The sequence below is a fragment of the Pelodiscus sinensis genome, chromosome 2 (assembly GCF_052426305.1).
Source record: "Pelodiscus sinensis isolate ZL-2025 chromosome 2, ASM5242630v1, whole genome shotgun sequence".
Classification (NCBI taxonomy): Eukaryota; Metazoa; Chordata; order Testudines; family Trionychidae; genus Pelodiscus; species Pelodiscus sinensis.
In genome coordinates this window covers 223283765-223309257 of record NC_143053.1, presented here as the reverse complement: position 1 = coordinate 223309257, position 25493 = coordinate 223283765, and the positions used below count along the sequence as shown (strand labels likewise).

General features: G+C 40.1%; 1 protein-coding gene across 1 annotated transcript in view; it reads right to left on the bottom strand.

Moving 5' to 3' along the window:
• MALRD1 (MAM and LDL receptor class A domain containing 1) overlaps nucleotides 1-25493 on the bottom strand; it is a 438222-nt gene that overhangs the window by 146929 nt on the left and 265800 nt on the right. The window contains exon 30 of the mRNA XM_089776725.1: nucleotides 3955-4135. Coding sequence (XP_089632851.1) covers nucleotides 3955-4135 — 181 coding nt within the window. The remainder of the gene's footprint in view (nucleotides 1-3954; nucleotides 4136-25493) is intronic.

Here is a 25493-nt window from a genome sequence, read left to right as displayed (position 1 = left end):
GGCTAGGACCAGATGGGAAAGGTTGTTTTTGTGAATATGGCAAAATGCACTTTATTTGCCTGTTCTACAAAGGTACAGGAGCCAATTACAAACAAGTACAAGTAAGGGAAAGGCAGGCTTCTTTGTGATTGCATACTAAGATGAAGGTCAGAACCCCAGATGTATTAGGAAAATTAAAAAGCTTTTCCCAAACTGTAGCATGGAAGTGAACAAAATCATATTAATGGCTTGATCCAAATAGCCTGATTCAAAGGACATGAAAGCTAATGGAAAGAAGCCCGTTGATTTTTGATGAACATTAGATCAGGCCCTAATTCCACAGTGTAGTCAGGAAACTGGAATCAAGTTACATAAATATATCCCCCAGGATGGCACTAAACCTGCTCCCGTGGAGAATGCCACAGCCCAGAAGCTTCACTCAGTATAACACGTGCATGAGTTTCTCCCATGAAAGAGAAATAATCACTGAACAGGAGGTGTGACTGGAAAAGCCAAGCAATCCCATATTCTCTCTCCTAAAATGTTTGAGGAAAAGGCATTGCACCCATGTAGCCTCGGGCAGTTTAATCTGTGCCTCTCTCTGAAACCCCTCTGGAGAGGGAACTCCCAGAGTAGGACCTGGCATGGGTTTCATTGTTTATTCAGCACATTCTTGCCAATGAGGCACCAGGATGACTGAATATTTGTTATGTGGTCCTGGAGTATGGAGTTTCTCACAAAAGACAAACGCTCCTTTATGCACCTGCATTCCTAATATCTGCCTAAAAACCAAATTAACTGATGCTTCCTAAAGGAGTCTAAATTCTTGTTCTGTACATTTTCACTTCCACTGATGGGATTAGAGTGCTACTGGAACCAATAGCAACACAGCTCCATTACTGGTTAGTTGAGTGGATCATTGGGGGGTGGGGGTGGGGCAACCACTAATTAAATGAGGAGTCACGGGAAGGTTTCTTGCAAACCTTGTATTCCCCCTCCCCCGCCAAGAGAATCCCCAGTCTTTACCATGCTGCCTCTGTTACCACAGTTCAGACTGAACAGAAGAAAGACCAACAGCAAAACTGTCATAGCCACTGGAGGTTTGGGGCATTTTTCCTCCCTATAAAAGGAACCTAGAGACCAAAATATGGAATCTGAGATTGTAACTGATAGAACCTTGGGCTATCTAGAGAATAAATATAATGATATTCAGAAAATTACTGGTTTTCCCTCTATTGGCTTAAATGTACAGAGTTTGTAAAACTAAAAGAAAAGGAGCCTATTAAAGGAATTGGATGTATACACCTGAAGTTTAATGAAAGCCTCATTGTGTCCACTAGAGAAATGAGTAATTCATCATTTTGTAAAGATTTCCCCATAATGTTTCCAAAGACATCTGCCATGCAAGTGATAGCTCTGTAAAAGAAGATTATCTTGTGTTTCTAACTTTCCTGACCAGCTCTTTTTTCTTTTCAGTGTAGTTTATAAAGCAGCTTTGCACCTCTCTCATAATCACTTCGCCGCCTTTTGGAGTTCATAGCATAGTCCAGACAATGATCAGAAAAGCATCCCATGAGTCATTCATGCCCATAAACACTAGCTTTCTGCAAATTACACAGGACTGTGGTGCTACAGAAGTTGTAATGTATGTGAAAATAATCATAACATGCATAATTGCTTTCTCAGCAGTGTCCATTATTGAAGCAGTGCTCAAAAACAAACAGTTGTTATAACATCATAATAAACCAAGGTAACTTTCTAAATTTCATCACTACAATGATCTTCAAACACAAGGATGATTATAAAACAATATTAACATTCAGGTCCAGGTAGTAATTCAGGGAAACTAAGCCAAAAGTAAACCTTGAAATTTTAAACACGTTTGGAACTTTAAAATCCAGTTATGAGCACCCTAGTGTAGTAAATATTTTCTTCCTTATAAACATAGTGCTAGATAAAATATTTTCCATAATATAGTGTTATTTTCAAAATATCTTACAATATATGTAATGAAGATAACCACAAATACTTATTTTATATAATATTTTTGTTATATATTTACATACACTTTCAAAATGTAGTGCTCATTAGCTAGCAAAGTTAGTAGAAGCAAATTTTACATTATAACCATAGTATATACATCATTTATCTTTATCGTCATATAATGCAAGGTAATTGTAAGTACTAAGAGACTTTGCTTCTATTAATTGTACCAGCGAGTGTGCACTCTATTTTGAACCATTATATTCACACAAAAATATACTGGTACCACACTTGTGACATTAATTTACTTTTTTAAATATCATTTCCTTTTCATTTTTGTTAGATGAATTCCACTGAAACACTGCAGTGAACTCAAAATTTTAGATTCTTGAACACTGTAGGAAGACAGACAGGACACCAAGACTTTGGTTTAACGAATCCACAGCTCTATCAATTTAATACATCTGGACACAATCCAAGAATAACGTACCCAAAGAAGATGAACCTTCTTTTGTTATTTGTACAAACTTTCAACCCTCCCTGCCTTAACGTGTTCCCAGAATAATTGCTGGGACCCCAAAACACTCCTCTCATAGGAGGGCTGAGAGGAAAGGCAAAACGGGTGATAATGTTCAATTCCAGTTTATCAGAGAACCAGACCCTATATTAAATGATGACCTGTATTTGCACTTGTCAAATCACAATAACAGGAATATGGTATGACCGAACCTACACACAAGATGCCTGGGTTGCTCAAAGGGAGCAGCTGCCATAGCCAATCTGACAGTGAGAGAAAAAATCCTTCCCATCACCCTCAACGGCTACTAGAATGATTTCCATATCAAAGTCCACAAACACAGCGCTACTCTAGTCCCAGAATGGGGAGAGAGGAGAAGCTATTGCTTCCAGGCATAGAATGGTCCTCCTCCTTGGATGCCCATGAGCCAATAGGCCTTTTAGCCAGCCAATCAGCCTTCCTTCTCACCTCCCCCAAGCTCACAAGGGCTGTGTCCAGACTCAAGGGTTTTTTCAAAAAAAGTAGCCTTTTTTCGAAAAAACTTCACCTGCGTCTAGACTACAGCCGCGTTCTTTCGAAATTAAATTGAAAGAACGCGGCTTTTCTTTCGACGGCGGAAAACCACATTTCATGAGGAAGAATGCCTTTTTTCGAAAGTGCTCTTTCAAAAAAAGGCGTTCTTGAATGCAAACAGGGCTTTTTCGAAAGAGAGCATCCAGACTGCCTGAGTGCTTTCTTTCGAAAAATCGGTTTGCTTTTTCGAAAGTACTGCTTGCAGTCTAGATGCTCTTTTTCGAAAGAGGCTTTTTCGAAAGTATCTTTCGAAAAAGCCTCTTTCGAAAGAGGCTTGCAGTCTAGACATAGCCAAGGAGGCCAAGCATCCACATGGAGAGGAAAGAACAATGAAGAACAATCATTAAAGGGAGAAACACTTTATTTCCCTCCTGTCTTTGGTAATGCCTTAACTTTGAGGCTGGGAGAGGAGCATGAAAGGATATTTGACTTCCATTCATGGTAACAGACTAGCACATTATTGTGAGACAACAGGGAGATCCTCAGCAAAGCTGAATGGGAGTATATCAATTTACCAGAGCTATGTCAATTTATAACAGCTGAGGATCTAACTGAACATCAACTTCACTGTTGACTCCAATAGAAAGAGAAATTGTTTTAATAGGGAAAAAGCTCTTATTCAAAACAAAAGAGTTTAAAAAGCAAAAAAGAGAATACATTTACTAGCTTTATGGCCACTTGTCAAAGAATGTTGTATGAGTGTGAAAGTTCCCATTTGAATAGAATTTCTATTAAAATGTCAAGAATAAAATAATTTATTCATGACTGATTTTTTTATATTATATATATATAAATAAAATGTATGGCAAATCTTTAACAAAGTATAATATGCTTAAAATCAGTTATGAGCTCACTCTTTCTATTCTAGCCAATTCCACAGAAAACATGTCTCTTATACTTACTTGTGGTGCAATTCTTGAACTCAATATCATCTATTGCTGCTCCTCCACCTAGGTCTTTGGCACGAATGCCTTCAAATATTATTTTGAAATTCCTCAACTTCCCCAGGTGCAGTTCTGCTTTTGTCCATTTGCCATTAGTGCTCTCAGAGTCACTCCACAGTTTTGAAAGGCCGTTATCGGTCTGAAGATGAAAGGAAATATGTATAATAAGGTATACATAAAGCACAGATTGCTAAATATCTTCTGCTGTGTGAAGACAAAGGGAAGATGCTGTGATATGTCCCTTGATACTCCAGTATTATACCGAGTTTTGTCAATAAATGCTTTGATGGGATAGACAGAAAAAAGAGTAAATCACATAAATATCTAAAATGGATGAAGCACACAATTATGGTATATATGACTAAACTTCAAAGCAGTGTATATTGGTACCTTACACACACACATGAATCAGTCTGTCTTGTCACTCTGAAAATACCCACTGTGATAGTTAATGCTGGTTTGCGTAATGCTAGTGATCAACAATGACAGCAAAAGGACATTTCACGTTATCCTCCACTCAGGTGTATTCTTTGTGTTTGGAAGTATATAACTGGTTACAAAGTATTTCTTCCATTTTAAATAGAGGGAATCTCTCTCAAATCGATATAATCTTTTACAATTGCTACTATGGTAATAAATGCAATAAGAAAACTAACAAAGATAAGAAATCCTTAGGTCTACTCTTGATGCTTTAAATGGAAACAGTAACATCCTTAATTACAAGTATACTAATGTTTATTTTAAAAATTAGCTTTTAAAGTCTGTGGCTCAATCACAGCATGGAAGACGAGCAGATGTACCTCTATATTATGCTTAGGATTTAAATATCAACATTTAATTCCTATAGCAAAAATAATGTGAAAATATTTCTGTGTGTAAAATCACAGAGTCCATTCACTATGATTGGTGTCTCCATAGCTGTGACTATTCAAAGTCTAGTTATATGTGAAAATGTTGTGGGCCCCAGATTTTCACATTGTTTAGAAAAATGGTCTGTCAGAAAAAAAAAGTGTCTTAGAAGCTTTTACTTTGCTATGAAAGAGTGAAATAAGATCAATTTTATGAATATTCCAGGTATCAGATTTTAAAGTGGACATCTAAAAAAACTAGATTACCCAGTTGGAAGAGTGTTATACTATATTTGAATGGAATCTAATAAGATTATCTTTTTTATTGAATTCAAGAAGTGTTAGCTTATTATTTAATGCTAAATTCTTTTCAGGTCAGCTTTTAACTCAAAGAGTATTTTTTAAATAGGTGCATTTGTTTATTCTTAACTAACCAACAATTTTAACTCACCCAGAACTACATCAATATACACTCAATAATTTACCAATCAAATGCAGACCCAACCAAGTTCTAGGTATGCACTGAACACACCAATACAGCCCTACAAGCAGCCATCAAAGACTGGACTGAGGATCAGCAGTTATATGAAGCAGAGCAAATATAACATTTACTTCTGATTATTGATAATCAATTCTTTAGTACCTAACACATTTATTCCACTTCCAGTATTTCTTCAAAGAGAAAAGACACATGTGGCTTGAAGGCACTCTTAAGAGAATAGTTCCTGCTATTTGAATGGATTGGTCCAAAAAGACAAGCTAGAATACTAAAAACAATTGCTTGAATGTATTATTCAATCTCTCTCAATCCAATAAACTTGGATATTCAAAAGGGGGCACAGATATATCATTAGTTCAACTTAAAGTATAGACACTTGGGTTATCACTAAAGAATGTAGGTTCAGCAAGACAACCTAAAGAAGAAAGGGGACAGTATGATTTTCTAAATGAAATCTCAACATCCCTGGAGATTTTGCAGCTAGTTTGAGGGGTCAGTCAACTCTGATTAATCCTGTGGTTTGTGAGAAGGGAAGCAACTTTCCCACATGGGCATGCAACAAGCTTTGCTTAGTCCTATGATCCTAAACATGGGGGAGAGTCTTCCCTGTACTTGGGCTTAGCAAGCACCTCAAAATATCTTCTGGAAAAAAACACTGGGGTACCATGTGGAGCCATTATTTCAAGCTCCTTGAAGGAGGCTATCCTTCTATTGGACATGTGCCAAATGAGTGCTCAGATTTCAGCTCTCTCAGTTTGTCCACTGTCTTGTTGATATCCAATAAAAGATGTTGGTATGGAACAAATGTAGTCAATGCTTTCTGTAGTCGGAGGGTTTAATTCATTTCATAGATTGTATTTTGTTATTTTTGCCAACTATTGCCATAAATCCACTCCTTTGAAACAATCTCTCAATATTCTGAAGTTATATCCCTTGCTAGAATAAACTTAAAAAACTTCAGTTGAAGAAGTGGGTTGTGCCCACGAAAGCTCATGGTACTATCTACATTTTTTTGTTGGTCTCTAAGGGTATGTCTAGACTACATGGCTCCGTCGACGGAGCCATGTAGATGAGTTTACTAGACTTAGGAAAATGAAGCTGCAATTTAAATAATCGCCACTTCATTTACATCAAAATAGCTGCCACGTTGTGCTGATCAGCTGTTTGGCGGCACAGCAGGGCAGTCTAGATGCTCTGCGGTCGACAACAGAAGCCTTTGTCGACCGCTCCGGTAAAACTCATTCCACGAGGCATAACTGAGTGGTCAACAAAGGCTTCCGTTGTTGACCGCGGAGCGTCCAGACTGCCCCGCTGTACTACCAAACAGCTGATTGGCACAGTGCGGTGGCCATTTTGATGTAAATGAAGCTGCGATTATTTAAATCGCTGCTTCATTTTCCTATGTCTAGTAAGCTCATCTACATGGCTCCATTGATGGAGCCATGTAGTCTAGGCATAGCCTAAGGTGCTGCTAGCCTATTTGCTGTTTTTTTAAGTTTATTCAGTTAGGGAGCTTCTATATCACACCCTTAGCTTGAAATAAGCAACGCAATTTGAGCTACACAAATTGTGTAGCTTATTTTGAGTTAATTTCAAAATAGCTTATTTTCTAAATCAGCTAAATTTCTAAAGAAACCACTATTCTGAAATGTTCCTTAATCCTCGTGGAACACAGTTTAAAAGGATATTGGAACAGAGAGCCTGTTATATTTCAAAATAACGGGCTTGCTTAAAAGATGCTATCTTGGAATACCGGAGGTATCCCAAAATAGTACCACTGTCTAGATGTAACCTTACAGACTAACACTGCTACCCTTTTGATACCCTTGCTAGAGACTTTTGTCTTTAAACATTCTTTCTCCCTCCCCCCCACACTAGTGCTATACAATTCTTATCGCTTCTGGAGTGCCACAATTATTAATCAGAGACAACAAAGAAAATCCCTTATGATATTCTAAATCTAGTAGACACTCTGTACTTTGATTTGATTGATTTTATCAATCTTTGATTGTATCCAACACTCTTTTCTTCACATCTTTCAAGGCTTATCATAGGACGTGAGACATTACATGAAAAGAACAAAATAGATTATTCACATATAGAGATTTATATCTGATTCACAAAGCAAACAAAGGTATTATTTCTAAGTTGGGGTGAAATATATCTACTACATATTTGAGAGAGTTAGTGTGCCTGTCTGTCCGTCTGTCTGTGAATCTGTTTGTTCAAGAACTCCTCCTAAACATTAAGAGCTAGGACCACAAATTTGGTATGCATTCTCCTCTTAGAACTTAATGAAAGATTTGATTGTGGTAGGACAATAGGATGTTCCTGGAATGCAACTGTTTCTGTTAATTGGAAAAGGAGAGGTCTGCTAGCAGCAGAGTTATACAGAATGATGAGGACAGGTAAAAGTAAAGGCAGACAAGGAAACAAAAATATGAACAACATCTCTCTATATAAAAACAACTTTAAAAAAAACCCATGAGTAGTCCTGTGACACTAACAAAAATACATGTATGTTATTGTGAGCTTTAGTGGGCAAAACCCACTTCTTCAGTCTTTAATGTGCCACAGGACTACATGTTTTTCAAAGGGACATTGTTAAGGGCCCAAAAGCAAGCTATTCCACTGCATTGGAAAGATAGAAAATATGGCAAAAGATCGCCTTGGCTTAACCACAAGATCTTGCATGATCTAAAAATAAAGAAGGAGTCATGACTCCTTCTTTATTTTTAGACTTTAGTAAGGCATTTGATACGGTCTTGCATGATATTCTTATCAATAAACTAGGCAAATACAACTTAGATGGGGCTACTATAAGGTAGGTGCATAACTGGCTGGATAACCATACTCAAGAGAGTAGTTAATGGTTCACAATCCTGCTGGAAAGGTATAACAAGTGGGGTTCCATAGGGGTATGTTTTGGGACCAGCTCTGTTCAATATCTTCATCAACGATTTAGATATTGGCATAGAAAGTACTCTTATTAAGTTTGTAGATGATACCAAGCTGAGAGGGATTGCGACTGCTCTGGAGGATAGGGTCATAATTCAAAATCATCTTGACAAATTGGAGGTAAACAGGGTGAAGTTTAATAAAGACAAATGCAAAGTCCTCCATTTAGGAAGGAACAATACGTTTCACACATACAGAATGGGAAGCGACTATTTAGGAAGGAGTATGGCAGAAAGCTGAATATGAATCAGCAGTGTGATGCTGTTGCAAAAAAAGCAAACATGATTCTGGGATGCATTAACAGGTGTGTTGTGAGCAAGACACGAGAAGCCATTCTTCAGCTCTACTCGGCGCTGGTTAGGCCTCAGTTGGAGTATTGTGTCCAGTTCTGGGCACCACATTTCAGGAAAGATGTAGAGAAATTGGAGAGGGTCCAGAGAAGAGCAACAAGAATGATTAAAGGTCTAGAGAACATGACCTATGAAGGAAGGCTGAAAGAATTGGGTTTATTTTAGAAAAAGAGAAGACTGAGGGGGGACATGATAGTCATTTTCAGGTATCTAAAAGGGTGTCATAAGGAGAAGGGAGAAAACTTGTTCATCTTGGCCTCTGGGGATAGAATAAGAAGCAATGGGCTTAAACTGCAGCAAGGGAGGTTTAGGTTGGACATTAGAAAAAAGTTCCTAACTGTCAGGGTAGTCAAACACTGGAATAAATTGCCCAGGGAGGTTGTGGAATCCCCATCTGTGGAGATATTTAAGAGTAGGTTAGATAAATGTCTATCAGGAATGGTCTAGACAGTATGTGGCCCTGCCATTAGGGCAGGGGACTGGACTCGATGACCTCTCGAGGTCCCTTCCAGTCCTAGTATTCTATGATTCTATATTGTGTTTATAAAAGTTGTTTTAGAAGTTACAGACTAACACAGTTACCCCTCTGAGATTTCTACATATGGTTTGCCTGTTGGGAGTATGCTCATGTGAATAATACTATTTAATACATGATTACAGCAACAGAGAGGTAGAGAAGTTAAAGCAATGCACTTCTGATATTACATAAGCAATTCATGCTCACAAGTATTTTATTTATCAGTTTTATACATCACTGAATAATTTACATATGGAATTTCTGATACTTATATTAAAAGGAGGTCCTAAGGCATGGCATACTTTGAAAAAAACTAACAAGTGAATGACTCCAACAGCACTAAGCTGATTTCCCTATACTGAGCATGTCATTACTGATATTAACTCTCACAGAAGCAAAATACAGGACTATGTAGCACTTTAAAGACTAACAAGATGGTTTATTAGATGATGAGCTTTCATGGGCCAGACCCACTTCCTCAGATCAAATAGTCACAACCATATATACCAAAGGATACAATTAAAAAAAATGAACACATATGAAAAGGACAAATCACATTTCAGAACAGAAAGGGGATGCGGGGGGGGGGGGAGGTAAATGTCTGTGAGTTAATGCTATTAGAGGTGGGGAAAGATAGATGTCTGTGAGCTAATGGTATTAGAGGTGATAATTGGGGAAGTTATCTTTGTAATGGATAAGGTAGTTGGTGTCTTTGTTCAACCCCCCGCGGAGAGTGTCGAATTTTAGCATGAAGTCGTGGTCTGGCCCACGAAAGCTTATCACCTAATAAACCATCTTGTTAGTCTTTAAAGTACTACATAGTCCTGTATTTTGTTTCAGCTACACCAGAGTAACACGGCTACATTTCTATCACTAACTCTCACAGGTAATAATAATAACGGAACATAGAGACACACAGCGAACCTTAGCCTTTGACCCAATGTCTCACGGATTTAGAATCTCTGGCATGATTTGTTAAAATTAAAACAAAATACAAAAGCTTCTCACTGGTACTTAGCAAAACAAATGATACAGATATTGATCAAAATCAATCATAACTTACATAACTAATTTGCTTAAAATGAGGCTCCTGTAACTTCATTATAGCTAGTTTAATTATCTGCCTTCAAATGCTATAGCTATATTCGTTAGGTGTGTAAAACACACTTTTGGCCTGCCAGCAACATAATTCAGGGTGATGGGAATTTTTTAGTCAAGTGAATATAGGCCTCTCTCAAACTGTTACTTTGGAGCAGAGCGGCAGGCTGAAAGCAGAGTGTATACTAAAATGCTCTTTTAGGAGTGTGAATGTTCTTTAAAGTGAAGAATTGAAATCAGAAGTACGGGTTCTAGAAGAACCCTTGAACTCATAACAGAGAGATGGAATACAGTGAAAGCTGACAAACAAAACTTGTAAAACTGATGGTCAAATCTAATTATATTTCATTCATGCAATATTTTTATTCATAGAATACACAGACAACAATATGCGGTAAATATTCCAGTAACTCCAAAATGTTCATCCCTTTGATTCTATTCTCCTTGAATAATCTCTAAAACAGGATTACAGATTATTAGGGTTAATTGGTTTAAAATTTGGAAAAACACTTTCATCTATCCAGCATACACATAAAATGGATGAACACCAAGAGACATATTTGGCTTTAGATTTTACAGCTTGGTAGACAAAGCAGAACAGAAACATTCTCTAGCATTTAATCATTTTGTTGCTTCTGTCTGCCCTTGAAATCTCTTTGGTATGGGAAAACTTCCCCAGCATTATTAGAAAGAAACCACTGATTAATTTTACAAAAAAGATGTAGTTACATCTAGTGATTGGGGAATTAAACATAGCCTTAAATTGAAGTGAATATTACAAATGCTAAACGATGATAGAATTCTTATTGATTTAAGCATTTAACTGAAACAAAGTAAAATAGAAATATCCCCTCCCTCTGGGTATTGCAGAATTGGGGGCCTTAATGTGGTAAAGATTTAAGCGTTTGGTTAGCTTTATGCATATCAAAGTCAGTGGGTCAATTAGCAGTGTGTAAAGTTAAACATGTATGTAAATTACTTCAGGGGCTTAAAGGTAGCTCATAGAACCATAATAGGGACCCAAATTCATCACTCCTAACTCAGTCAAATTTCTGTTGATTTTAAAGGGCATTTTGTATAACTATTCCATTTTTTTCTGTTTAGGTTTTTTATGCTGCATTCATCACCAGGAGATGTGTATAAAGAGTGCCGAAAGGATTGCATGAAACTGATTTAACATGTTCAGAAAAATGCGTGCAAAATTTGTTACCAAGACATTTTTTGTGGGGGGACAGCCAAAAAGTGTCAGTTCTTTGGGCATTCACAGAAGATAGAATATTTTTGCAGAGGAAATATGCAAAAATACCCTTTTGCTCAATTTTTTACATAAGCAAAATTTTGTAAAAGTGGAGGCACAGTATCCTCCTGCTCCAAAAAGCCATACAATAACACAGATTAAGCACAGGGCAGGAAGCCAGGAGGCTGGATGTCCATTTCTACCCGTGACTTGATTCAACCATCTTCTGCACCTGTATTATGTTAGGATCTTGCACTCAGCATGTAGAACTAGCTATTTATTTAGCCTACCACAGCTGCATAGAAGGAACTAAAGGAAAGTGAGATGCACTCTCTTCCACACAGTTGCATTTAGTGTTGTTGATCTAGAGATACAGGTCCTCTGAATAATGCTGCCCTTGCACTTGTGGCTGCTACCCAGTGTAAGTAAATGGGCAAGAAGTGGATAGAAGCAGAAAGATAGAGCAGCCTTGTCTATGCCTCCCTCCCCTTACATTCTGCTCAGCACGTGCCAGTCACTTGAGCTGGCTCAGTGTGAGGTAGGATGTAAGGTGCACCCTTTTTAAAATATTTATATATATATCTGGCACCAGCAGTTCTTAGTTGATTCTGACAGTATTCTGGCACGAGCATCCTTAGGACGTATGGAGCCCTATACAGTATTTTAAAACTAATGCTCCTGTGCCCGATTGCAGCTGGGGGAGGGGGGCCAATCTTTTAAATAAGTGATTTTTTCATCTTTCACAAGACACTAATTAAATATTTTTAAAGCAAATGTTCAACTCAGGTCCTATAGACTAACACAGCTCTGTCAAAAACGGATAGTATATAGCTGGAGTTGGCAAATGCCTGTTAAATGGCTTTATTACCATTTGAATGGTTTTTTCACAGGTCCAGTGTTCTACTAATAGGTCTGGCAGGCTCCCTCACTTTTAAGTTAACTAGAGCTCCTTCAAAGGAAGCAGTGCCATACAACAGGAATAGGAAGAGGTGGGTGAGTGGACATTAAGACTCAGTATTCTACATTTGGATAAGGATGGCCTTGTATTCTGGATACTGCTTCTGGAATTATTGCTTTGTTTACAGCATTCTCAAGCCATTCATTCTGGTTAGGCACTGGCATTTCTTTTTTACTGTCTGACTGTGTTTTATAAGCAACACCAGAGAAAAAGAAAACAAATAATCTATGGTTTGCCTTTGACCTTCCTATTGCATCTAATCATCCTGTAACTCTTATGTATTGTATCTATATCAGCGGTTCTCAAACTTTGTGGCCTGTGGATCACTTGGCTCAATGCAAATCTTTCTGTGGACCACCAATTGTTAATGGAAACTCACCATCGATTACATAATTACACTCAAGCCATTTTCATGGTGCTACAGCTAGGGAGAACAGTTTAATTTAAATTATTAAACAGATTAAGCATTATAACTTTCTCATGCTAGTTTATCAAACTTCATTTTAAATAAAGTAAAATATTAATTTCTGTTCAACACAGAAGGTTTCAATGTTTTCTTAATGGCAGATGTGGGGAACCATTTCTGGGTTGAGGACCACTGACTACAGAAAAATCAGTTGGGGACCACACAAAACCCCCAAAGGACAGGGTGGAGGAGAGACAAATGCCAGGGGGCCAAGTGGAGACAATGAGGAAAAGGGCAGGAGGGGAGGTGTCAGTGGGAGGCGGGACAGGGTGATGCTGGGAGAGGAGAGGGTAAGGGCACTGGGGGCTGGAGGGAGAGGTGCTGGGAGCAGGTTTGAAAGAAGGGGTGGGCATGAGGAAGGCGGGGATGGAGCAAGTCATGTGTGAGGGCACAGGGGCATGAGGACTATGGGGGGCAGAGGGTGGTGAGGGGGTGGGTATCAGGGAAAAAGAGGGCAAAGGGGGAAGGGGCAGTGAGGGAAAGGGGAGGCACCAGGAGGGTGCAGGTACCACAGGATTCTGGGGGTGAAGCAGAAGGGCAGACACTTGCAGGGAAGGGACCAGCACCAGAGAAGAGAGGCAGGGCAGGTGTGTAGAGGAAGGCATTAGGAGAAGGAATGAGGAGGGATAGCTCACATGATCAGAGTGGGGCTACTGGAGGAGCGGGCACAGGGGGGAGAGAAGGGCTGGTGGAGGGGGAGCAGGTTTCAGGAGGGTTGAGGGCAGTGAGAAGGGCAGGAGTCCGAGTCAGGACAGCAGAGGAGGGTAAGGGTTGGAGGGCAGCAGGAACCAGGGGAGCTGATGGAGCAAGGGGAGGAGACATGGCAGCACAGGGAAAAGTTAGAGGTTTATAAGATATTTATTAATAACTTGGGTGCCACAGTGGCACATCCAAACAAGCCATATGAACTCAGTACTGGTGCACAACACAAAATTCATTCTGCTCATGGGAGGAAACTCTTAGGCTATGCACTGGCGGATTCTTGTGCAACAACGGCCGTTCTTGCTCAAGAATCTGCAGAGCATCCGCACTGCCTGCCAGCTCTTGCACAAGAAGATTTACAGTACGGCGTGGTAAGAGAGGACTTCTTGCGCAAGAGCAACGCTCTTTTCTAACAGGTGTAAGCTCACTCACGCAGGCGCTCTTGTGCAAGAGGGAAGTGTGGACTCGTGGCAGGGGTTTCTTGCACAAGAGAGCGTTCACACTGCCATGGATGCTCTTGCACAAACACACATCTCACATATGGCAGTGTGGACTCTCTCTTGTGCAAGACTTCTTGCACAAGAACCGTTCTTGTGCAAGAAGCTGCCAGTGAAGACACAGCCTCTGAGGGAATACTTCCCCCAGCCTCTCCATCCCGGAGTTAATGTCACACACATTAGGTTATTGCAATTGTAGGATAGTTGCATGGGGGGGGTTGTTGGGGGCCAAACTAATCCCTATTGGTAGGAGGGTGGTGGGAAAAGGCCTTAGAGAGGTCACATGACACCTTTTACTTCTGGTCATGTGTCTCTCTTTCCCTGAGAGTGTTACCTCCAAAGGCCTGGCTAATGGAAGTCAGGGGGTGTGGCTAATGGGGGTTAGGAGCGTGGTTAACAGGTGTTAGCGGTGTGGCTAATGGGGGTCAAAGAGTAAATTTTAAAACAATTCTTTGATGTGAAAAAGTGGGCTGTTCTCAACTGTAGCCAGACAGGAACCACCCCCCTTGCAACATCCATCTTGCTTGCCCCTCTGAGGTGCCTGGAGCATACAGGGCATAAAAAGCAATAAAATCAGCATAGTCTTTGATTCCTTGACAGAAGGCCCGGATATGCTGGCTGCTGTGACCCTGGATGGCTGTAAACAGAGATACGCAAATTGCTGACCTCGAGGCTGCGAGAACTGCCTTGGCTGGCACCTATATTGATACGAACACACAGCCGTTCTTGGGGGGGGGGAGAAATCACCCGCTGAGCAAAGAATGTCCAGTACTCCCAATTTAGTTATCTCTTACAAGTGTAAATTAAGTTCACAACTCCCTTGTAAGAGCTGGCATCACAAAGACAAACCAGCACCATTTGGCGCCATAAATAAGAAAGAGAATGCGTGAACCCACGGGTATAAAGATGGGTCCAGCAGCACACTCACTTTGAGTGTCAATCTACCATCTATCTGCAGGTTGGGTTAGGTGATTGGCCTCCCGAGGTTCCACAGGGATGCCCACCTCGTATTCGTCTTTCCTAGAAATTGAGGGACCAATCCTGGCCTGATACACTGGAGTCGAGAGGCACAGAAGGGGGTAAAAATTGTACCTGGATGTGTCCTTTGTCTTAAGTGTACACATAGACTTAGAACTCTTTAAAGATTAAGCTGTCACTTGGTACCATTATTTCTATTTTCTATCTTTATTTTCTTTGTAACCATTTTTAAGATCTATATTTGCTAGCAGTTAAGAAATAGAGCAATAGCCTTTGTAATCATATGATTTATAAGCTTCTTTAATAAACCTGTAACTGTTTAAGCTTTAACATGACTCCTTCAGTTGCTGTAACAGAACCAAGCACAATTTAAAAGAACTCCAGCCAGTCATAGGGCAGACACAGTGAGGGAGAGCTTGGCGTTTGGGATCCGTAGGGGCATCCGTCAGCCTTCCCTAGGCTGCCCTCTGCGAAGGGACCCCGGTCCTAGCAGCTAAAGACACAGATGAAATAAGCTCTCCCTGTATACCCTTGGGGCATCCGTCAGCCTTCTCTGGGCTGCCCACTGTGTAGGGACCCCGGTCCTAGCAGTTGAAGACTCGGATGTGACACACTCTCCCTGCAAACTCTCGGGGGTGCCCGTCAGCCCTCCCTAGGCTTCCCGCTGCGAAGGGATCTCAATCCTAGCAGTTGAAGACTCGGATGTATAACACACACGCACACACACACATACCACGCACTGCCCTGACCATCGGCTGACATCAACCCATTTCCCGGGCCTATTTTGATTGCCAGTCTGCCCCTGCATCTCCCCCAGGCAACACCTGGAGGTGGGGGGACCCCGGGCGGATGCCACAATGCAGCGCGGGGAGGCGGATGTCGATCACCTGTCTAGCAGAGCCAGCTCCCTGTGGGTAAGGCGGATGCTGTGTTGCAACAGTGCTAAAGGGCTCCCAGTGTCATGGAATGTGGGCTGCTGCTTCCCCATTGTGTGCTGCTGAGACCGCTGCCCAGAAAGCACCAGCCAATGACAGCAGTGGGGTAAGCCTCGCTGCTGTTCCTCCACCTGGGTGGGGATGGAGGTGGGGAGCATGGTCCTCCCCTTCTCATCCACACAGCAGGAAGGCAGCACGGGTTCCCTACCTCATGGGCAGGAGGCTGAGCTTGAGCCATGGGCTGTGGATCATACTTTGAGAACTATACGTACATGTCCTGGCATAAAAGAATAGAGTAGACATGACAATATGAAGAAAGGCGACCAGGTTCTGAAATGGCTGCAAATCACTGAGATAGAGTTTTTGTTTGTTTGTTAGGAAGCTATTCCTCTATTGACACAAGCACATATTGAGTTTGTCTGGGTTGCTGTTTCAACCTGGGCTAATGGCAAAGGCACAGGCTAATCATATGTTCCATTACAGTAGTAAAATGATGTTGAAAGGTTGCTGTTTCTCATTCTAATATCAGTGCTGCTGCTTCCATGTATGTGTTGGTCACTTTGGTTGTTACTCTCCCTAGCAGTGTGGGGCAATGCTTCACAACACGTGGTATGTGTGTCACTCATCCCTAGTTCCCTTCACACACCTCTTTTGCACCATAGTCCTCATCCTACTTTTTCTTCCTTCTTTACTCCAACAGACTTCATTTCTCAACTTGTCACATTCACCCCTTTACAATTCCCACCCGCTCTTGCTGATGCTGGTAGAGAAAAGAAGGAACAAGCTAAATCCTACCTTCATGTTCTCTTCACTTTCAGTGACCCTTTCCCCAACCCTGATTTCTTTCCATTCTGAATCTCTCTTTCGCCACCTGTTCTCACCCTGTCCTCACCACTATCACCTCTGTCTTTCTTGTACTACTGTTCCTAACCTCTCATTTTCCTGCATCCTCCTCCCTTTTCTTGTTGTCTCTAGATCACCCATTCCATCATTAAAACATTCACAGCCATTCATGACCTTTTTCTGGGCTCACTCCCTCCAGCTCCTGGCTTCTGCAGCGTCCTAAACTCCTTAGTGTGACATGACTTTTGCAACTGACCTCTCTCACGGAAGCTCATCTTCTCACATTCGCCACCCTGGGTCAGAGAGTGGTGGTGTGCTGGGTTTATATTTATACTCTCCCTTTTCTGCCATTTCAAACCCTCCTTTGTCCACCTACTTCCATTATGTTTTTTCTTTTGAACACTGCATGCAATTTTCTTCTCTTCTCCGTCTCCATATTCCTGTCACTTATCACCCTCCCAACCCCCTCTCCCCCCACATCAGCATTAATGTCTGATTTTGACCCTTAGGTATCACCCTTCATCTCATCACAGTCTCCCACACTGATCCTCAGTGACTTCAACTTCCATGCTGCTAATCCCTTAGCAGCATGCTTATTTGCCCTCACATTTCTTTTCAGCCTGCAGCCCTATCCAACACGCCCAGTCACCAAAAGTGCTGTTCACTTCAGTTGGCCTTGAGTATGCATTGCCTTCCCTCTAATATTTCTGTTGCTGAGTGTGATAACTTGGGCCCCAGGGGAGCCAGCTGAGATCACACAATTAGGGTGCACTGCAAAAAATGGGACAGCCACACCTCAAAGCTTAGGAGTTAGTCTGTACAGGATAAACTTAAAAAACAACAAATAGTATGGTAGCACTTTAAAGACTAACAAACTAAAAAAAATCTACATGTTTTGTGAGTCTTTAAAGTGCTACCAGACTATTTGTTTTTTAAGTTTATCAAAGCTTAGGGTTATTCCAATATTTAAATTTCCCAAACAAGCACAAAGCAGCTTCTGTATTACCTTTTTGGTTAATCAGAAGTCCAAACAATACAGTTCCCTTAAAGTACCCAGCCTCAGGCTTTTACCAGACAGACACCCAGGTCAAATCAAGTTCTACCAGTCCCAAAGGATAGGACACAATATCATTCCAGATCAACAAATAATTCAGATCTTATTCCAAATACTTGCTTGCTCTCCTAGCCAGTTCTTAATAACTAAACTAAAATGTATTTAAAAGATAAGAGAGAGAGTTTGGTTATTAAATGATCAATATAGATACAGACATGATTTCAATTCTTGATATTCTGACATATAATAGATCTTGGAATTGCAAAAAGTCCTTTTAGAATTTGGTCCATGGTTATATTCCAAAATCCAAAACTATATTCAAGGTGTAGCAGCTTAGGACTGCGATCACAATCCTTATGGCTTAGGCTTCCCTGCATGAAACCTTTAGCAGATCTGAGAAAAACAACATCAGGGCCCAAGAACCCTCATGAGGTTTACAGGCTCTTTCAAAAAAGGGTTTATTTTTTTCGTAAAAACTCCATTTGGAAAAAAGTAGTGGCCATATTTATGCTAATGAAGGATGGGATATTTAAATCCCCACTTCATTAGCAATTCAACATGCCTAATCTACATCTCTCTGTCGACAGAGAGGTGTAGCCTAGACACAGCCAGAGGTATCTATATTGGTTTTATGATTATGCTATAATCGGATAATACCACTCTGAGTTCTCCCTCTTTGCCCATTACCTTGTGTTTTGCAGGATCACCCATCCGTCCTATCCCTCGTGTTCTGTCACTCGACATCTCTCTGCCTTCCAGTCTACCAATGTTGATGACCTCTTGTCTGCTTTCAGTCCTCTCTTCCCTTCTCTCTTCCTTTTTTTCCATTCCTCATTCTTCTCCCATCTTGACTCTTTGGCCCACTTCTCTCCCTTTGCAATGTCATCTGTGCCAATCCATATTCCTGCTTTTGACCCAACCTCCAACTGCTCTTTCTTCTCACATGGAGAAAAAAATGTTTCGGGAAATCCTTTGACTAAGTGAACTTCCTCCATTCAAAATTTGTTCTCTCCTTCATTAACACGATATTCCTAGCTAACAAACTCCATTTCTCCAGGTTAATTGAATTTCATGTCCCCCATTGCAGCTGTCAACTTCTACTCAGTCCTCAAATCCTCCATGCTCCACATTCTCTGTGCACAGGATCTCAGCAATTCCTTCCAATAAAAGCTTCTCTTTTCCTGCATTTTCTGATAAAAAATTCTTGATCTGCTCTAGTCATGGCATCATCAGCAACAACTGAGTAGCAACTCAAAGTAATTTCTAATAACAACAATAGTGGCTCCCAGTCTGCCAGTGCCTAGTCATGCTTGCCTCAACACAACGGGAGAATTATGTCTATATATTGCAAAATGTTTAGATTAGTATATTTACGCACCTAGACTTATTGGGAAATTTCTATCCTGAGTAAACTGCATCTATGAAGGTTTTCTGGAGAGGAATCAAAAACGTCATCTTGTAATCTGATGGGAATTATTTTATATTGATTTCACTAAATTTAAAGTAAAATATGGTTTGTCTTCATCTGGAGAATTTAAAGTGCTTAGAATTCTCTTTAATCTCAATTGCAAGAGCTCCAAAGACCCTATCATTAGGCTCAAACTCCTCTTGACATTCCCAATTTGATCATTCTCTCACTCAGAATAAGAAAGAGGGACAAAGGTGAGGATTTCTTTCTACTGTAGATAGAATGTCTTTTCTTTTTGAAAAAGATTTATTTTTCCTGCATAGTAAAGACTATGCAGTTTTTAGACTATTATAATGTGCTCATAATAGCATTAAGAACTGTCATGAGATACAGAGGAATAAGTGATTTTTCCTTGCATAATGATACGTAGTGGCCTCCTAAGAGATTTTACCTCTGACATAAGGACACACAAGATGTGCCAGACAAAATATAGAAGTCCTGCTTTGAAAAAAATATTAAAATATTTTTTATTCCGATTGTTTACTGTTGCCATGTCTCTCCCTCCTTCCCTACACCATTCTGACAAAGGAATTCAAAATCTTTCCCTACCTCATTTGCACCTGATATTTATATCAGCAGACACACAGGAAATGAAACTAGATTTTACAAAATGGATGAAGACAATGAGAACAATTTATAAATATCCATGGTCTCCCAAGTACAAATATCCTATTCATTTCCAGCAGGAATTGAAATCTTTCAAGAAATTCATCTCAAAAGTTTTAAAATATTCATTATTCATATCTATAAAAGGATATTCCAGGGTTTCTTTCATGTTGTTGAAAGGTATCTCTGTGCCTTGCAGATGATACCAAGATGGGAGGAGTTGCAACTGCTTTGGAGGATAGGGTCATAATTCAAAATGATCTGGACAAACTGGAGAAATGGTCCGAGTCAAATAGGATGAAGTTTAATAAGGGCAAATGCAAAGTACTCCACTTATGAAGGAACAATCCGCTTCACACATACAGAATGGGAAGCAACTGTCTAGAGAGGAGTACTACAGAAAGGGATCTAGGGGTCATAGTGGACCACAAGCTAAATATAAATCAACAGTGTGACACTGTTGCAAAAAAAGCAAACATGATTCTAGGGTGCATTAACAGGTGTGTTATGAGCAAGACATGAGAAGTCATTCTTCCGCTCTACTCTGTGCTGATTAGGCCTCAATTGGTGTCCTGTTCTGGGTACCACATTTCAAGAAAGATGTGGAGAAATTGAAGAAGGTCCAGAGAAGAGCAACAGGAATGATTAAAGGTCTAGAGAACATGACCTATGAAGGAAGACTGAAAGAATTGGGCTTGTTTAGTTTAGAAAAGAGAAAACTGAGAGGGTATATGAAAGCAGTTTCCAAGTACCTAAAAGTGTGTTACAAGGAGGAGGGAGAAAAATGGTTCTCCTTGGCCTCCAAAGATAGGACAAGATGCAATGGGCTTAAACTATAGCAAGGGAGGTTTAGATTGGACATTAGGAAAAACTTCTTAACTGTCAGGGTGGTTAAACACTGGAATAAATTGCCTAGGGAGGTTGTGGAATCTCCATCTCTGGAGATATTTAAGAGCAGGTTAGACAGAAATCTATCAGGGATTATATAGACAGTGCATGGTCCTGCCATGAGGGCAGGAGACTGGACTCTCAAAGTGCCTTCCAATCCTAGTGTTCTATGATTCTATTATTACACCTTTTCAAAATTATGAGATCCTTTTAACCAATAGGCAATAAGCTCCTATCCTGTTCTCCTTCAAGTACGTCCTGAAAACCTACTTTTCCCAAGAGGCCTGCAAATCCTAGTCTTTTCCCTCAAAGATTCTACTACATTGTAAATTGCACAAATTATATAAAACAAAGTCAACTGTGGAACTAACACAAAGCTTGTTGAAATGTCACTGCCCATTCATCCTCTGACCTTTATATATTTGTTGATTAGACAACAAACCCTTTGGGACCATATCTTACTTTCTGTATAGCACCTCACACACTTTTTATGGTATGCAAATAAAATCAATCAAGCAAGCAAGCAATAAAAATGGTTTATGAAAAGTGCTAGGGACTGCTCACATTTTCTCAGCTTGCTAATACTATGAATATCATGAAGACTTTCCAATAGCTGACTGGGTTTTTTGAGGCTGTGATGCCTTCTGTGGGACACAGGTCTCCAACTTTACAACAAGGAACAGAACAGAACCTGTGCTTCTGCTCCAGTCATTCCAAGATTTGGACAAGTGAGGAAATCTCAGTTTCAGTTCATCTATTCATTTTTAAAGGCCATTAGGCAAATGCATTTTAAATCCCACCATGCTCTGCAAATCTCATAAGCATCAGTGGATCCTAGCTGAGATTTCCAGATGTGGCTAATGATTTTTGGTGCCTCAGAATATATGTGACCAACTTTTTATTTCATAAAGAGTCCTGAGATTTTCAGAAATTGTTGAGCTTGTGACATATGAAAATTTGATCCTGCTAAGTTTTCAAGATGGCTATGCAAAAATGGAGCTACCAAAATCACAAGTCAGCTTTAAAATCTGGGCCTGCAGGAGACTGAGTACTTAAAGCCTAATTTGAAAAATGTACCACTTAATTTACATACTAAAACAAAAAATGAAGCAGAGGCTGTCACTATAAATCAGAATCCTTTATCTTAAAAACAAAAACAATTAGTAATTATATATCTTCTTCACTTCAAGTCCTTTTAAAAAACAAGGGACTGCCATTCCTACCATTTCTCATTATTTTCCTCTTAACACTCAACCATCTTCATAGACAGAAGTCTAGTCTTCTTAAAAGAATATTGTTTAGAATACTTTAAATGATCCAGATATTCAAAACTCAGAATCAGGCCTTGTATTGGCTTCACATGAGGAGGGCTAGCTGAACTGGATCCAAAAATTGTTCACTCATAGGCCAATACTGGAACTTTGAATCCAACACATGGCCATTCCCACACTTGAATATGCCCTGTGATTGTGATTTTGGTCTTGGTTAGAAATGAAACTGTTCTCTATCTCTGGTTCAGAAATAGCAGGAATCACTCATAGATAAGCATCCTCTCAAAATTTCTACCATTCAAGATGCTGGAAAACTCAAAAGAGTAACTGGCTCACATTCTAAATGTTGAGAACACTCCTTATGTAGGTGGGGGAATCAGATTTTTTTTTTAAATACTGTTGTGTCAGTAATCATCTCACAACTCCAAAAGGGAAAAGAATCCCTAGTGGTTGAATAGAGAAGAACAGTCTAAAAAAATAAATAAACCAAGACCTTTTAGGAAGCTCATGACAGGAAGAAAAATGGGAGCAGACAGTAAGGTCATGAGAAAGATGTGAGTTATGAATGAGTTGTGACTGACATATGAATGACTATGCCTGTCCCCCTCATTCAGTAGCTCACAACAATTCAATATGAACAGCTCAGTAGCACTTTATAACAGCATTACTGTCAGTAACTCATCTCAGCTTTGACGTGTGTTTCTATTTTGGGATGTGACAAGCAGTATGTATAATTTGGTAAGTATGCAAATCAAAATAAGGCATTAAATTTAATTGTGTTAATCATGTACAAAAATCACAAGTATAGCAATAGTTGTACAGTATATACATAGCTGTCCTTTTGACAAATTATTTAATGAATCCACCAACAGCGACTAGAAGACTAATATTAGAGGAAGATACAGAAAATTACTGTTAATTATCTAAAATTGGAGCTCTACATAAAATACATAAACCAGTCCATGTTCAATTCCAAAAACAAATTAATTTGGAAGAACTGCAAGAGAGAATGCACAAAAATTTCAATAAATGTGAAAGCTTTAGAGGCTGAGCTCTATATTTACTTTCAAACAGGCCTAAAAGAATTGAAAATATTAAAAAATGTAGATAAAATATGTAGATAAAAAAATGTAATGGAGTGTACTAACATCACACTGGGCAACAAGGGGTTACAGGATTATTCTGGGCTCAACCAATCCCATCCCAAATGCTCCATCTGCTGGAGGAATAAGGCAGGGAATTAGCTCATTAGGGTAACAGCTGAAGGTGAGCAGATCTACTGCACCTCACAGCTAGAGCTGAACCAAGCCAAGCCCAAGATTCTGAGTTTTGAAAATACCTTTGGAATGTTTAGCTCTATGTCTTCGGCCAAGCCCAAGATTCTGAGTTATGAAGACTCAGTTCAGAGACAACCAAAAAGGGAAATAGCCTGTGGACCATGAACTTTGGTAACCCCCATTATTTACTGTGGTTTGGATTTCCCTGCCGGGGAAGCCTGGGACTAAGCTGACCATGGGAATGGGGTGGATGAGAGGAAGAAACCCAGGAAGGACAATCTTAAGCAGCCTTGGTTGCCAGACTTCTGATAGTGAACATGGCTTTGGGTTGGAGCCTGGTGGAGTGGGAAGACCTGGGATCTCCTTCCCACAACCACGTTGGCAGGCAGCAGTTGCAACTATGACCATTAGGCCATGCTCCCCAAGAGAAAACATTACACAGGAAAAGGTAACAATCTCTATGGACCATTCCAAAGCCTGGGGAATGTAGGAAATTAGCTATATGGCAGAGAAGGTTTTACTTTCCAGGTCACTTTGGATTTAATCCTGCACAGTGTAGAGTGCCTGGTTAATTGGAATTCAGGACACTCATCACCAAGCAGGACTGAGCTGACTGAAAAATTTTGCCTCAAAGAATCCACAAACGCCACTCAGCTCTACCTTGCCCTAAAATAAAAGCATTTTTAAAACCCTAACAAACATTAAGTCACAGAGCTAAACTTTCCAAAAGTATTTTGCCTAGGCATGCTGTGTCATGTATGTGAGCCTGTGAGAAAATGTTTAATTGGCCAAAGGCAATTTACAAACAATTGCATTTTGAAAATCTTGTACAAAAGAAGAAAACACTACGGATGAAAAAATATTGAAGTTTCAGCTCCTTCTGGGCCATTCATAGGAAACATGCATATATTGTTCTCATCAGGCTTCTAGAACCAGAGTTAGTGATGCTGCCCGTTCTTCTTCATTTTCTAAGTAGTGCAAAACACTGAGTTCATGTTCACTCCCTGAAAGTTCTTTCTCTCCCAATTTCTGGGTACAAAATTAACAGCATCATAATAAAAAATTCTTATATTTCTAGCAAATTATATAGGTTGGACTTTATCTTAAGCCTTCAGAAACTACAGGGCTACGTCTAGACTACAAACCTTTTTCGTAAAAGGGATGTAAATTAGACGTATCACAATTGCTAATGAAGCGGGGATTTAAATCGCCCCCTCTTCATTAGCATAAAAATGGCTGCTGCTTTTTTTCAGCAAGTAGCTTTGCCGGAAAAAAGCACCAGTCTAGACGCTGATCTTACGGAAAATAAAGCCTTTTCTGAAAGATCCCTTATCCCTCTTTGAAATATATCCCTTATTTCAAAGAGGGATAAGGGATCTTTCAGAAAAGGCTTTATTTTCCACAAGATCAGCGTCTAGACTGGTGCTTTTTTCCGGCAAAGCTCCGTGCCGAAAAAAAGCAGCAGCCATTTTTATGCTAATGAAGCAGGGGAGATTTAAATCCCCGCTTCATTAGCAATTGCGATACGTCTAATTTACATCCCTTTTACAAAAAAAGGGATATAGTCTAGACGTAGCCCTGTAGTTTCTGAAGGCTTATGCTATCTCACACTCTGATGGGTGTTAGAACCTAAAGTATTTACTAAAAGCCCAGAAGCCACAACTGGTCCATAAATGATATAAGTGTTCTTTGAATTGATGGGAGCTAGGCTGAAAAAGACTGGGTTAAAAACCTGAGTAGTAACTGAAGACACCTTAGGGTTTGGATCTAAGGGTACGTCTACACTAGCTCGTTAGTTCGAGCTAGGTAGGGTAATGAGGGCAAGCGGAGTTGCAAATGAAGCCCGGGATTTAAATATCCCGGGCTTCATTTGCATGTTCCCGGGCGCCGCCATTTTTAAATCCCCCTTAGTCCGAACTCTGTGCTCGCGGCTACACGTGGCATGGAGTAGGTAGTTCGAATGAAAGATCCTAATTCGAACTACTGTTACTCCTCATTCCACAAATGAGAATATTCAATCGAACTACCTACTCCATGACGTGTGTAG